The sequence below is a fragment of the Passer domesticus genome, chromosome 2 (assembly GCF_036417665.1).
Source record: "Passer domesticus isolate bPasDom1 chromosome 2, bPasDom1.hap1, whole genome shotgun sequence".
Lineage (NCBI taxonomy): Eukaryota > Metazoa > Chordata > Aves > Passeriformes > Passeridae > Passer > Passer domesticus.
Genome location: NC_087475.1, coordinates 50,565,861 through 50,581,199, shown reverse-complemented (window position 1 = coordinate 50,581,199; position 15,339 = coordinate 50,565,861). Strand labels below are relative to the sequence as shown.

General features: G+C 37.9%; 1 protein-coding gene across 28 annotated transcripts in view; it reads left to right on the top strand.

Annotated features, from left to right (window-relative positions):
• The window catches only part of LMO7 (LIM domain 7), a 131,310-nt gene that overhangs the window by 85,153 nt on the left and 30,818 nt on the right, over positions 1–15,339 (top strand). For 14 of the 28 annotated variants that reach the window (XM_064408546.1, XM_064408536.1, XM_064408530.1 and 11 more), the window contains 12 exons: positions 1,679–1,709; positions 2,085–2,198; positions 2,632–2,830; positions 3,956–4,208; positions 5,261–5,548; positions 5,818–6,018; positions 6,477–7,193; positions 8,706–8,735; positions 11,035–11,152; positions 12,311–12,453; positions 13,735–14,203; positions 14,962–15,285. In XM_064408546.1, the coding sequence (XP_064264616.1) occupies positions 1,679–1,709; positions 2,085–2,198; positions 2,632–2,830; positions 3,956–4,208; positions 5,261–5,548; positions 5,818–6,018; positions 6,477–7,193; positions 8,706–8,735; positions 11,035–11,152; positions 12,311–12,453; positions 13,735–14,203; positions 14,962–15,285 (2,887 nt within the window). The remainder of the gene's footprint in view (positions 1–1,678; positions 1,710–2,084; positions 2,199–2,631; positions 2,831–3,955; positions 4,209–5,260; positions 5,549–5,817; positions 6,019–6,476; positions 7,194–8,705; positions 8,736–11,034; positions 11,153–12,310; positions 12,454–13,734; positions 14,204–14,961; positions 15,286–15,339) is intronic. The other 14 variants (XM_064408558.1, XM_064408557.1, XM_064408531.1 and 11 more) reach the window with 10 other exon arrangements.

Here is a 15,339-nt window from a genome sequence, read left to right as displayed (position 1 = left end):
GATAGCCTGATTTCTTTATGATGTGGGGATGGGCAAGGCAATTAGAGCCACTGAGTGGGAGCGGGTGCTCTCAAAATAGGAAGAAAGAGGAGGAGGGAAGAGACAGTCTGTGTCCCTGATGGTTGTCACGTCTCATTGATTATTCAATTTCCATGAAGAGTGACCATGCCCTGTCCTTATTACACTAACTCCTAACTGTTTCCTGAATGGTTTATTCTCCTTTTTTTCTTGTAACCTTTAACTAGTGTGTTCCTAGACAGACAGAAACAGGATAAGTATCTTGACACATTGTTGGTCAGGCATGTTAGGGACCTCTGAATAGAGTTTTTCTGCTGCTGCATGTGAAGTCTCTGCTTTTCTGTTTGAACTCTTTCACTGTGCTGTGTGTGAAGTTTATAGCCGAACCAGCTCCAAACCAGGGCAGGTGAAGAGTTGTTTTGGTGTATTTAAGCCATTTGCTCTTCTATAACTGCTGGCACTGCAGACAGCAGTGTTGTTCAACCACTGTCTGCAGTCCAGCCCTGAGTATTTATACCTGGGGACTACGAGGCTTTTGGAACCTCCCATTTGAGAAGTTTCTTCTTCTTGCTCTTAAAATGAGTGGGAGGAGAACAGGAATGTCCATTGGTACACTTCCAAGGTGGGTTACAGACTTGGTGTATATATGTAAACGCTTCCTAATGTTAGTGATTGCAGATGTATTTAATATTTTTTTTTTAAAAATGTATTTGCATAAAAGAAGCCAAACCCATTCTTTCAGCCCTACATCGTTTCTCTCCACTTGTCCCAGTTTCAGTTTCTCATTTTTTGGTCTGAAAAGTTTACTCTTGGCTAAAATGTTCTCTGTTGTCTAAGGCAAATACTTTAGAAAACAATACAATTAGGGGAAAAGTTACAATTGAATCTCCTTTCATATGGAATTGACAATCGGAGGTTATTCAGGCTGGAAAAGAGAAGGCTCAAGGGAGACGTTGTAGCAGCCTTCCAGCAGCTAAAGCAAGCCTATGCAAAATCTTGAGAGGGGCTCTTGGGGGGTTTTGTAGTGATAGGAGCAAGGGGGAATGACTGAACTGAGAGTGTCAGTTTATATTGGCTAATGAGAAGAAATTCTCTACTCCGAGGGTGGGGAGGCACTGGCATGGATTGTCCAGACAAGTGGTGGATGCCCCATCCCTGTAAGGTTCCAAAACCAGGCTGGATGGGGCTTTCAGCAGTGTGGTCTAGTGGAAGGTGTCCCTGCTCATGGCAGAGGGGTTGGAAGTAGGTGATCTTTCAGGGCCCTTCCAACCCAAACCATTCTGATTCTGTGATCTCCCTGGCTAATAGAGGCTATATTTCCCAAAGTCAACAGCTTATTTTCTACTTCTGTTTCATTGATAACTAAATGACAGCTAATTAAAAATGCCTAGAACCTTTCTGTGTACCTCTCAAAACAGAAACTGTAATAGATTGGCTAACTTCTCATTTTGCATGTAACAGTTGGAATAGTATAGAGTTATGATTGTATTTAAAGCTAAATGCTTCTTATTTCTTTTGGAGCAGTCATAGTTGCATATTTTATATTGACTAATAATTGGTCTTGAAGCTTTTTACATCTTGAATAATAATTGAATTTTAAGTCAGAAATTTTAAAATATTTTGTTTTCTTTTCTTTTTCTCATTCTCTGCCCTGCATCAGACCAGAGGAAACCAACAGAAGAGTGAAAAATGTAAGAGAGTTGCACATTAATTGTGATTAATTATTTCTAAATGCTTCTGTTTATGGTACTATCATATTTACCTTATCCTTCAACTATTGATTTATCTGATGCAAATTAATGCCATTTTACAATGATCTCTATGTGCATCTTACTTTCCCAAATCATTGTAATAATCAAAACCAGTACTTATATCTGCTCGCATGAGATATATGAGATGTATCATGACACTCTTTGATTGGTTTTGGTAGCAATCACAGCTGATACTGTATGAAAGATTTTGCAGTGCATTGTGGAAACATCTCTAACAGCATGCTGAGATTCTTTTACACTGGCATGAGAGGAAAGTAAGTTTGTATTCAGGGTTTTTTTTCTGTTTGTTTTTAGGTTTTGATTACATTATACTGGCTTGGGAGAAAAGCTCAAAGTGACCCTGATTATAATGGTCCATACCTCAATCTTAAAGCATTTGAGAAGTTATTAGGACAAGCACTGAGTAAGGTAAGGAATCCAAAAAAGGAAATGAAACAAATAGCCTGAATTTTATAGTTTGTTATACAGCAGCAATTCTAAACAGTCTCTTGAAGGCTTCATTTTCTTCTTAGATTGGAGAACACAGTAATTGGTTTTGCTTGCTGTCAAGTTCCATAGGAAAGGAATGATTTTTAGCTTAGTTCTTCTGCTACCCATACGAATTTCAGAACACATCTGCTGTAATTCATGTGGTACATTGTGAAGAGCCCTATCTCAGTCCTCTTTGCTGAGATGAGAGAAATTTAAGACCTTTTACCAAGTCTCCTGTTGAAACTGTTGTTATGTGTTTCCGGGTTTTGCAGTAGTCTTTGTTGAAATTTGTTTATGAATTCAAAATGCTCATGAGTAGCATTTGCACATTAAATTATTGGAAAAGGCCTTTCAAAAGTGACTCTTGTAGGCACTTGAAGAGTCCAGCCAGCTGAGCAGAAGCGGCAGAGACAGTGGGTACGGCGATATTTGGTACGTTGACCGGGGAGAGCCTTTCTCATCTTCAGTTACTCATAAAAGAGACGATTCCTTTGATAGCTTGGACTCTCTTGGTTCAAGATCCTGCACAAGCTTTTCATCGGATATAACCTTGAAAGGTGGCAGTGAAGGTATGTTTTCCTCTCTGAAATCTTTTGTTGACTTGTATCTTATGAGTGTGGGAAAAGACAATGTATGGACCTAGTACTTGGATATCCAGTACTTAAAGTCAGTTCTAGTTTTGTAACTGTTGCAGTTTCATTTTGCGTAAGCAAATATTCACCTCTAACAGTTGGTAGAAAAAAAGCACTGCTCACACAGATCTTCCTCGGAAGGGTTGCTGAAACTCTTGCTCTCACTGGCACATTAGAGTGTGTGTATGTCCAGAGTATATTCCCAGAGTTCTGTAAGGGAAATTCCTAGAAATTATATCTGCATGGAATTACCTAAAATTCACCAGTTGCACAAGTTGCTTACCTTGTTCTTAGGGCGACTGAGTCAAACTGCTATGTCTTTACTTCATTTGTGAATATTCAATAAGGTTTTTCCCACCTAGGTTAAACACTGAGTAGTATTTGTTACTTTTAGTTGTTTGTCATGAAAATAAAGGTAACAAGAAGATAGCGACATTGGATCCCTAAAGCAGTGCTCTAGCCTGTATTTCTCTGCTGGTTTTAAAGTTCAATGCCAACTTGTAGTCTAAAGTCACACAAATTGTGAGGTTTTGGGTTTTGTTTCATGTGAGTAACAAAATCATTGAGAAGAGGCTCCATGGAGCATTGCTGATCTGTGCAAGGCAACATTTAGCCATACTACATACCTGATGTACCCTGGGCTTCTAATGGATTTTAATCTGTGAAATGAGCACAATGCTATATTATTTGCTGCTTGTCTGTGTTAGTAAATTTATCTTGCAGATACTATTTAATTAAAAAATTTCTGTGCTGTTTTTTGTCTTCAGTCTGGAGGCCAGCACTTTGTTTCCTGCAGGGAACAGTGATAATGAAGGAATGGAACAAATGCAGGAGGATCATGCAAACCAAATTGAGTTTAATGGATCTTATCACAGCTTTGCCACAGACTTCTAAAAATACTTTTCTTACTGTCCTGTCAGTAGCTCAGCAAATTTGCAGCTGAAACATCTAAAATACAGACATAAATTGATTTTAGAAGACTTTGATCCAAGTTTTAGCTACGAGCACATGTCTGGAGAATGATGTTTGTATCTTCCCTTTTTATTTTCACTTTCTTCTAAGGTTGCGACAGTGACACAGACTCAGAACTGCCTTCCAAAATGCATGACTCCCATAAAGATGACAGGTCTTACCGCAGAATTTCTGTGATTGAACCAAAACCTACCACTGACTTCAATCGTTTCTTACCGAACAAAAACAAGCAGACAGCATATGTGCCAGCACCTTTAAGGAAGAAGAGGATAGAGAAGAATGAGGACAACAGGAGGAGCTGGGCAAGTCCTGTTTTCACTGAGTCAGATGGAGCATTTTCAAGGTACTGGTGTGTGGTCTTACTAAAGTAGATTTTATGTAGAATTTTTAAAATAAGTTACTTCTTTATTAGTTAAAGAAAAGTTGCTCTTGCTGCAATAAGAAGTCAAGTATTTGATTTTCTATGTTTTACCAAGGGGGATGTTTTGGTGTGGTTGTGTGGTTTGGTTTTTGGTTTTGGATTTTTACATTGTTTTTTGATGCTTGAGTAATTTTTTTAACTGGCCAGACTCCAGATGGTTTTGACTGCTTGTTAAAGCTTCCAAAATATAGTGATGAATTTCAGTTGTCCGGCTTCTTGATGCATACAAATGAGATTAGTGGGCAGTTCTTGAGTTTCACCATTATCTTCGTGACTTCACTATCTTCATTCTATTCCTGTCTCGGTCAACCTCAGTGGATGTGAAACGAATCCTGTAGCTTCCTGTCAAAATAGCAGAGCAGAGTGTGGGCTCACAAATCCAGCTTCCCTCCAGATCATCTCTGAGTATGACAGTGGCTCTGATTCAGAAGATGAAAGAAGGCTGCCCGACGTTGTTTTGGATGACTTAGCAAATCGTAGATTTCTAGTCAAAAAGAGCCCTGTAAGCTCTGCTGCACCTGGACATCATTTCATGTTGCGCAATGACTCTCCTAAATCTTGCTCGCGAGAAAGTTATCCAGCTGGTCCACTAGCTGCAATGCTTGAACCACTGAGGTCAGAGATACTAATCCAAGATCCAGTAACTATTGCGTTACCTAAATCGCAGCCCTTAAATAACTCCATAAAGTTAGTCTTCTAATCGGCATTTTAACACAGCTGATAATTTGATTTGCTTTTTCTGTCAAATTTTGTATTTTTGTCAGAGGAGATAGGATGCTGATATAACCATTTAACTTATTTTTAATTTTTTTTAATTTAATCTATCTTATTGTTTCTGGTGCTGCAGTGATGAAATTGAGAACTAATATGCTTCATTCACAAGGCTGAGCTCCTGAGCCAAAAAGCATGTCTTTTTGCATTCCTTATGTCAAGTTGCTCCTAAAATATCTTAACTGATTGGATATTTTGAACAGTAACCAGAAGAGGCAGAGGCAGTTGGATACTAAAGAGGAAAACAAACCAAGAGCTAACAATCCTTCACAATTATCTGGGTATTTTGATGAGGACGAGGAAGAAGTAGGCATCCCAAACATTGAAAAAGATGATCTCTATTTTCGCAAGCTAAGTTCTTCAGCGCCAAATACAGTTGTTGCTTTTGACAAATTTCTTCCTAAGTTTTGGACTCCAGAGGAGGAATTGCTATGGAAAAAAATCAAGAAATCCTCTTTCAAACCCTGGTATAAAGAGATTCAAGGGTTCAGGTGCGTTTTCATGCATGCCTGTTCTCTCCTGTGTGCAAAGCCTAAAGTGTAGTTCTATGACTCTGAATTTTTAAATTTTCATTGCCAGTGTGGCAGCAGGATATGTTTTATTCTTTTTTTATTTTTTTCTTTTCTCTTTTAATAATTGAAATATTATTTTTGTTATACTGTTGCACCTGTTGCACTGTTGCCTCTGTGCATTTTACTCAGTGAGTACACTTCATGTTTTTTTTCTTTCTCCTCTGCTCATTCTTTCTGCTGCTACACAGTAGAAAGAGATCAGATTCTGAGGATGAGGAATTTGCTTACAAACAAAGCTGTACCATTGTTGCTAATCAATCAAGACCAAGTTTTGACTGGAACAGTAGCTGCAGAAGGGATCAGAATTATAAGCCAACTGCTGAATATGTGGGAAGCTCATTGTCACAGATTGCAGAAGGAAAAATCTTGGAGTCTCCTGATCAGCCCAGGTTGATACTGCTGCATGAGCTGTTCTCTTGATGCATCAAAAATAAATGCTGGATATGCAACAGCTAAATGAAATTAAACCACGTCCCGTGATGCTGTGCTTTTTTGATTATTACTGTTTTGCTGGGTTTCGGTTTTTTTCTCTTTTAATGTAGCCATAAGTTGCTGGCCTTCTGAAACGTGTAAATGTGAAAGTGTAACATGCTGCATAGGGTTACTGGCTTTGTATTGTGAGCATGTCAGTGTGATGTTTCTGAGCAGGTTAGGATGCCGGGATACCTTTGCGTTGGTTGGCGTGTGCTGCGCTACGGTCAGTGGTGGTGAATGCCAAGTGGTGTTGTCATTCTGCTTGGGATACTGCAAGTCTAAACCAAATGTATATTGCAAAACGTTGTGATCTGCTTGTCTCTTGCTAGTTAATGATATTTTTACTTCCCTCCTTTTGTTTTATATGCTTCAGTCAGTTTTCGTTACTTCAGGCCCTGCAAAAATACACTGACTACGTGTCTTCTGAAATGGAGACCAGAATTGATCCCACTTCTGGCCCTAGGCTCATAAAATGTAGAAAGAATGTTTCCTTTATACCAGGAGGCAAGCAAGGAGATGAGGACAATGGATATCTATATCCAGATTTGGAGAATGATGATTTGTTTGTTCGGAAAACTGGGGCTTTCCATGTGAATCAAGTTGTTCTTCAAGACCCCCGTTACTTAAAGAAATTCTCTGAGCAGGAGCCTCCTCTAGAGGGTGAGATAATTCTGCAACCTAGAGAGGGCCAAACTGTGATTCCAGATTTGGAAAAGGATGACATGATTTTTCGTAAAGTCCTCTCTCAAAAAAAAGAGGTGCCTTTATCAGGTGCTCCTGACAAGTATCACCCAGCACTGTTTCCTGATCCGTGGAGTCTTCCAGAAGAGATCCGGTCCAAATTTCTATGTTTACTTGAAAAAAATGCGATACCAGAGGAAAGGAAGAGCAATGGCAGAGTTCTGTCACCATCTTTACACCATAAGAAAGACGATATGCTGACCCGCAAGATTGAATCTTGGAAAGTGGGAAGCAATGTCCAGCCAGTAAATTTTATCCCAGGTCCATGCAGTGAAGAAGACTGGAAGAAGTGGGAAGCAATCAGGGAGGCCAGCAAAGTTAGACACAAGAAACGACAGATGGTGGAGAGGTCAGGTTGTGTCCTGCACAGATTGAGTGCCCTTGAACCCTTCCCATTCAGAAAAGCATCATCCTGTGCTGAACCATTCGTAGAGTGCCAGTCTGTTTGTTCGTGTTGTCCTCGAACAAGCTTTTTATTTGCTTTGAATAGAAGCTCATGACTGCAATACCATATTTTCAACAAAAAATTATAAAGTTTTCTAGTTTTCGGCTGCCATTTTGGAGAAAATATGTTATCATTCCCCCAGGCTCAATGTTCTGCATAAGTTTCTTTCCATGGTTGAACAGAAATAGTGATTATTCAAAAGACTACGGAGTCTAGAAATATTTTGTTATATTCTACAAGATAATTTGTAAAAACATTTCTGAAACACATGAATGCTTTAAAGACAAATTCTGGAAACGGGCATTCTGATATTCTTGCTTGCACCTAAGTTTAAAAATGCTTGTAAACTGTTCTGCCACAGTTCTGAGATGATTAGATGAGGTGAAAAAAAAAAGTGTTTTCATGGTGCATGCAAGTAGTGGCTATGTAATATTAAAGTCCACCATGGCATGTTTTATTCTGCCAGTACTCTCCTCCTACTTTCATAAAGTCTTGATTCATTCTTTCCCCTAATTCTTTCCTGGTATCCTCAAAATTTCTCTTGTCTGACTGAATACTGCTTCTTAAGTGTTTCCTATCTCTCTCCTTTGAATTTTGTATTTACTGGGGGAGAATGAGGTTCCAGATGTTTACTTAGCTCTGAAAATACGGCATTGCAAATTGCAGATCTCCCAGCTGTGCATCATTATTTTGTGACTAAGACACTTCCGTGTTCCAGTTGATATTTTGATGTTGCTGCATTTAATTTTTAAGCTTAATACTGTTAACAAAGTTTGAGCTTCACTGAGAAATATTTTTGAAGTGCTTGGAAATATTGCATGTTTTAAAAATTCATTCAGTAGCATTAAATAGGTGTATTATAGAATACTCATATTCAAGAATACTAAAAATCCTCTTGAATTGACCTGGATTAGTTGTGTTCAGGGATTAATATGCTAAACTCCTATTAGGGTCTTTTATTCTGGTACACATCAAATATTACTTTCAGTTAGTATCAGAAATGGAGTAACAAGAGAACAACCTCTGTAAGCCACACTTTTTGTAGGGACTCGAGGTGGCATTAATGTTATTTTCTTGAAATGAGTCTCTTTTGAGCATCCTGCTGCTCAGCAGCTCTGGAATGAATAAGTGGTGTAGAAATAGCACAAGGCTCTATTTGTGCAGTACTGCTAAATGAAAAGTGTTGGAAACTTGCAGGCAACCTTGTTCTGACAGTTCTACCCAACTTTGCCCATCATGCAAGTCCTGGTGTGTTTTTTGACTGGTGTCCAATTCCTGATGTGCTTTTCCATGCTGGCTGGTTCCCAAGCTTTCAGTTTCCCCATCACTTAGTGAGAGTGCTGGTCTACTAATAGTGTTAATGTTGTTATCAATATCAAGACACTGAATCTCTTTTTTTGGTTTCTGATTTCTCAGACTGTTTCAAAAGCTTTCTGATGAGCAAGGGTAAGTTTTATAAAAGCTTGAACGATTGTAATGCTATTTTTTTTGCCTCTTTTCATCTTTATGCATGCACAGTAGCTAAAAACTCATGCTGAAAACTTGTGCATGATGCTTTGTTGTTCTGTTCTTTGCCATTTATGTAATGAATGTGAGATAAAAGCTGTGTATATGGCAAAAGTTCTCTCTGCTGTCTCATGTATTCAACTTATGGTTATCAGGCACTTTGAAAATCAGCTCTAATGTTTTATTCCTGCTGAAGTGAAAAATTTGTTGTTCTGTATTTAAATTAGGCTTTAAAACACTCAAAAAGTGTAAAGGAGTATTAAATTAAATATTTTATTTTGAAGGCTGTACAGCTAGAATCTGAAAATAATTAACAGCAGTGGTATTTATCATGGGATTGGTGAATGGCCTGGGGTTATTTTATATCTTCCAGGTGGAAGATATATGCTCAGTGGTAAACTTATAGATTTGTGCCATGGGAAATTAGATGTTGTTTATGATGAACTGCGACTCAAAGAGAAATATTTTTTCCACTTATTGTGTGATAGCATGTTAAGTATTTGGGAATGTATGGTGTTCTACTGATTTTTTTTTTTAAATTTAAATTTATTTATATATTTGCTTCCCTATTTTTACTCTGAGGCAAACCTGGTAAATTACTGAACACTTCCAGAAGTGAAAAATGTTTCAGAAGTTAGGTGTTAGGAGAGGGAGACTCAGAAGACTCAAGCCATTAGTTAGGTTTTTCAGTTTAGACTGAAATTAAAACTAAGATGCAGTTCCACGGTATGAATATACCTTTTCTTAGGTTATATCTTCTTTAGGTTGAGATTTTCCTGTTTTGTTGCAGGCAGATATAGTAATTCAAGAGAAAGAAGTGGAAATGGTAGTTATTTAAGTTTTCTTTAACTAATCTGGAACAAATTTGATACATCCTTATGTAGTATTTGGTTACCCTAAAACAGTTCTCTGTGTGATATAACTTAAACATAAAAATGAGGAAAAGAACTGTACAAGAAAAGAGTTTCTGCAATAGCAACCAGGTGATATTTGCTGAATTTGGCACTCTTCTCATTCAGAAAATAGATAAGCAAACAGACATGATGAGTTACTGCCCAAGCCTTTATTTCTAGAGGCCAGAGGCCAGTCTCATGTTACCAATGAAAATGAGTTCAGCCACTAGGGAGGAATTAAGAGTCTGGTTTGTTAGTTCAGAGATCTCTTGGAATGCAACAGATTAGAGCAAGGCTCCGTGCTGAATCTATTTTGGTTTTAATCTTATTTTCCATCAAATCAGAGAAGTGCCACATTTTCAAGTCCTGCTGTAACTTAACTACATCCCTCTATATAACTCATACTTTGGATAAATGGAAACAAAGGTATTTCTGAATATTAAGAAACAAAAAAATCCCCAAGCCCTAGAGACCTAGCTTTTCCTTTTCCCTAGCATTATACCATTGAACCTTATGATGAAACACCTGCATTTTGCTTACTGTCTCAGAGGCTTGTGGTCACATCTCATCAGGAGCCTGGTCCTATATCGAAACTAAATGTCCTTTTATGTTTATCACTGCAGTGTAAAAGAATAAAGGAAAACATAGCACGTGGTAGGGGAGAGTATGAAAGGTGAGCTTTGAGGAATTTAGGTTAAAGGGAACTAGCAAGTAGGAGTTCCTGGGGGAAATTGTAGTCATGTTGAAGATGTTAGCAGGAAGATGGCTGTGTTAGCCATCCCACCTTTAATGGAAAGCATCTCAGAGCCTTGGGGAGGATCAGCATAGGCTAGTGGGACCTGAGACCTCCATGAACTGAGCATTTGGCCGTGTGTGACTCTTAGTCTTTTGGAAACGTGCATCAATAACTGGTTTGGAAGGAAGGAAAGAACAGGAGGTGATAGAGGGGTTGTTACAGGAGAGAAGTCCAGGAGTGGGAATTTGGATTTGGGGGTAGGGGATGCCTTTTCAGTCAAAGAAAGAAACGAAATCAATAAAGAGAATAGCAAGTTAAAACAGAAGTACCAGTGTTCTATGCGGAGCTCAATGTGAATGATCAGCATGGAGATGTACAGAGCTGCTTATTCCCTTAACCTGATTTTATTTGCTCCAATACCCAGCTAATGACTTGCGTGTTGGCACTACAGCACATCCCATCAGCTGCCCATGTGTTTCCTGCTCCATTCAAAATAACATTCATGAGCATTCAGTTGTACTAATATAAATCTTTTTCTCTCTCTGAAGGTTTCACTCGTGTAAATGAGGGCTAGGATGTTATAAAGCTGAGTTCTCTTTTCCCTTTCTAGGAGTAAATCTTTGAATGATGTCAGTGCAGAGGAGCTGCAGACGCTGCGCAAAATCCGTTATGAAGAACTGCAGAAGATAAAAGAACAATTACAAGAGCAAGATCTAAAGTGGCAAGAAGTAAGGACTCCTTTTCACTTCTTCTTGTGCATCCTGCTTGATGGGGCCGGGTGTCACCTGCCTTCAGTGTCCCTAGTAAAAAAGCTTTGGCATGTGTGCAGCAATTCATGGGGCTGTCTTCTAAAACAATTCATCTCATGCAGCTACTAGAGTTTTTGGGGATGCCTGTTTAATGCAGAACTGAAATTATTTTAAATATCCTCCTAAGTTTCTGGTTAACGCTTCAGGATAAAACTTGTAGGTACTGTAATAAAGCCTTCAGGCTTGATTTCTCTGGACATAAAGAGAAGTTAGGGCATGTGTTATCTGCAATTTTCGAATACTTTTTTTGGAAAAATGATTGGAATGTCTGAGTATTTGATCCTCTGGGAGAAAGGAGAATAAATAATACTTCCTTGTGCAAATTCTTGAGGCTCCTATCCCCTAATAATGCTGTCTTAAATCCAGCTTGTAAACTGTATGGTAGCTTTGCACAGCATCATAAGCATATATAAAGACTTTTCAATTTATTAAAATCTCTGCTTGACAAGGAGTATCAACAAGAAGCTGAAAATAAGAACAAAGCACCAAACTAGAAGTTCATAGTTGTTTGTTTAATGCATCTCAGTTCTAATATTCAGTACTTCCCTTAACTCAGCTCTGGTATTTCATGGACAATATTGCCAGTTCATATTTTGGTTTTACAGAAATGAAGAAAGTACAGAAATGTCTGTTTTCAATTTAGAATTTAAAACATATTTGTTCTCAATCTAGTGTATCAGTCTAACATAGTAGTGATTTGGAAAAATAATTACATACTAAAGTCTAAAGCCCTCAACAAAGAAGTACAGATTGCATTTGCATTAGTTTTCAATGACGTGTGATTGGTGAAGTATTTTAGAATAAAATTGAAAATGTTAAGAGGAGAAAAAATGGGACAAATTGCATATAGTCCAGTAATTATAATTTTTAATTTAAGGAGGCAGTGAGCCAGCAATCCTGACTAGAACATGACATGACAACCCCTTTGTCAATTAGGGGAAAGGTAGATGAAAATGTGGCTGTGATGCAGACATGCAAATGAAATCAGGCCAATAAATAGCATGTAATGGGATGCCTCTGTAAGTCTTTGAGGCCTTGAGAAAATATGATGGTATACATTCTTGTTATTCTAAACAGGATCTAGCAAAATGGAAGAGTCGTAGAAAGAGTTACACTTCAGAATTGCAAAAGAAAAAGGAAGAGAGAGAAGAAATTGAAAGGAGAGCCTCTGAGGTGTCTGGAAGGAGTACCAAGTCACTGAAGGAAATGCAGCAGGAGAGGTAATAGTCCTAATGGGAGTATTATGTGTACGAACATAAATCTGAGCATTTTTATTTCTTTAAATTTTTGAGTCTCTTTTACCAACAAGTTGCAATTGATTCTGCAGAGATCTTGACAATTTTAGTTGCAAAATCAATTGCCTAGATTTCTACATTTTAAGGGTTGAATATGATTTTCTGATATGCTGTTTGCACGGAATGTTAAACAATTTTCTCTATAAATGCTATTTTACTTTGCTGTCCATAAATAAAAGTATTGAGAAGTCAACATTTGCATTCTCTTTAAATTAGTTAAAACAATAGCACTGAACTGGATAGCTGCCTTTTTTACTCATGAATAAAGTTAACTATTTATCTTTCTTCTACCACTACGTTTGCCATTTTTTTAGCAACTGGGGAGAACTGCAGTCAGAATTTAAATTTATATCACAGAGCTGTAAACTTTTACTTTATTTCCCCTTCATCCCTAATTTTTCCTCTTGGTACTTACTTTCTGGTAAACTGCACAGTACCATCTCTAGTGGTGACAGTCTTATTTATTTATCTATTTATTTATTTATTTCAAATGCACATATGACTGAGCTGAAGGTAATATACACATGACATGTATTCATATTAAAAAAAGCCTAATATTTTGGATTTCTTTAATTTTTTTACTTATTTGTGAGGACAAAAATTAGTTGCTTGAATAAAAGTATGGTTGCTAACTGTATTGAATGTTCAGCACCAATAAGAATCCTATAACTGTTGTTTTAAAGATTATCCTTGTAGCGTTGTTCATTTATGACAAAGGAATGAATAGCAAAAAAATAATAATTAGCTGAATTTCAGGGCACTGTCTTATTTAGGTATCTAAAATTCAGCATAGCATTTCAGAAACATTGAGCACAGTTACACCGTTGAGGCAGTGTTATGGGACTATCTTATTCCTGTTCTTTCTGAAATAAATCTGAATTTCTGAGGATGTGTAACTTGAACATATGTGTATCTGTATCATTTACAGCTATGTGTAGCTAGATCATTTTCTTGGCAAAGATTTCTGTCATGGTGGTAGCCTGATAATATGATAGTAGTATGTCTGAGTGCTATAAGAGTGCTGAACTGGGGAGGAGGTGGAAGAAGATAGATTAAAAAATACATTGAAATACTAATATATTTAAATGATGCTATAATTTTAATTTACTGGAGATGCATTATTTGGCTTATGCTCAGCCTTAAACAGTTACTAATTGAAAGACTTGAGGCCTGCCTGTTTGCCAAGTGAATTTGGTATTTTAACAGGCTCTATTCCCATAGGGAAGAGAGAGATCAGGACTCCTATGAGCAGCAGAAACAGGAACACAACTGGGCGTATTCACTGAACGATGATGTATTTGGTGAAGAAAAAGCACCTTCCACAGCAGCAAAAGATTGGTCAGCAGCCAAAGATTACCGTTTGGAAGAAGACACTTCCTACAGCACTAAGGACAGTAAAAGTGTGTCCGCCAGCCGGCCGCCCAAGGAGAACCTGCCGGAGAGCTCGGCTGCTCGAGAAGCTCCTGCTCCTCCAGAGAGCCTGGAGCGGGAGCAGAGCCCGGCGCTTTCGTCCACTCGTTACTCAGTGAATGCTCAAACTGGGTCAGCTCAGGTTTCAGCTTCTCTCCCGAGAACTTACCAGAAAACTGATACCTCCAGGTTAACATCTGTGGTTACACCAAGACCTTTTGGTGTCCATTCAAGAGGAATCTCGTCACTTCCACGGTCGTTCACGGTAAAATTCTGCTTCATTCCTGAAGTTTGTAAATTTGGGGTCTTCAATAGCTGGGAGAACAGTAGTTTTAGTGTTTTGCTTTGTTAAATAGTGCCTCCTGTGTGATGAAGGCTGTGTTAATAGAGCAGGAAGTTCTGTCGTGGCTGTAGATGTTTACTTGTGTTTCTGTGCTTAAATGCACACCTAGAATTAAAGCTGGTAACTATATTTGGTAAAATATTCTTTTTATTACTTGTAGTAAGTCTCCTTTGCCTGCTTTATCAAAAAACTGTCACTGGAGGTAATTATCTGGAGCCAGATTAACATAATTAAGTGTTAAAGATCAATTTTTCAGGTGATAAAAGTTTCCTCTGCTCTGCTGACTTTGGTGAAATTTTATGCTAGACTAAATTTTGTCTACACTCTAAAGCACTGAAACAAAGAAACTGATTCCCCCCTGCCCCATTACTATGATGATTTTCATAGTTTTCTCCTAAATCCTTATTTGTTTAAATTTAAAAAGTGGTAAGAATGTAAATAATTCTAAGCAGATGACTTTAACAAGTTTATCTTAAGAAGTCTGGACTATTTGTTCTGCGAGTATTTCAAGAGAAAAAAATAATTTTTTTTATGTAGGTAGTTAACAATGGGTACAGGAACCAGAATTTGCTTCAAAGGGGGAGGTGGTTTTGTTAAAAATAAAAATCACTGAAAGATTTAAGGATTTCTTTTTTTAAAGCACTTATTTACCAAATAAAAATTTGTCATTTTTTTCCTAGATGGATGATGCTCAGAAATACAATGGAGAAGTAGAAAAAGCTAAAAGAACTCAAACTTTGTTCACCAGCATTTCCTTTTCACAACCAGACTCTGCACACCCTGTCTCCACCGGTGCATTCAGAAGCAGAGGTGAGGAGGAAGAGGAGGAAAAAGGTGTTCAGTCAACACCTCCTCTTAGTTTGGCATTACCTTTAAAGTCCCAAGACCAAGATGCTGGAAGTAGTATTCCTAAGCCAGAGTATGGCAGTCCTCCTGATTCTCTTTCACTTGCATCTTCTGCAGAAACTGCCAGTCTGACAGAGCCTAAGGATTCAAAATCCATGGTAAGTGTGGAAATAGTGTGATTACTTGGTGTAACTGAATGCCACAGCAGAATA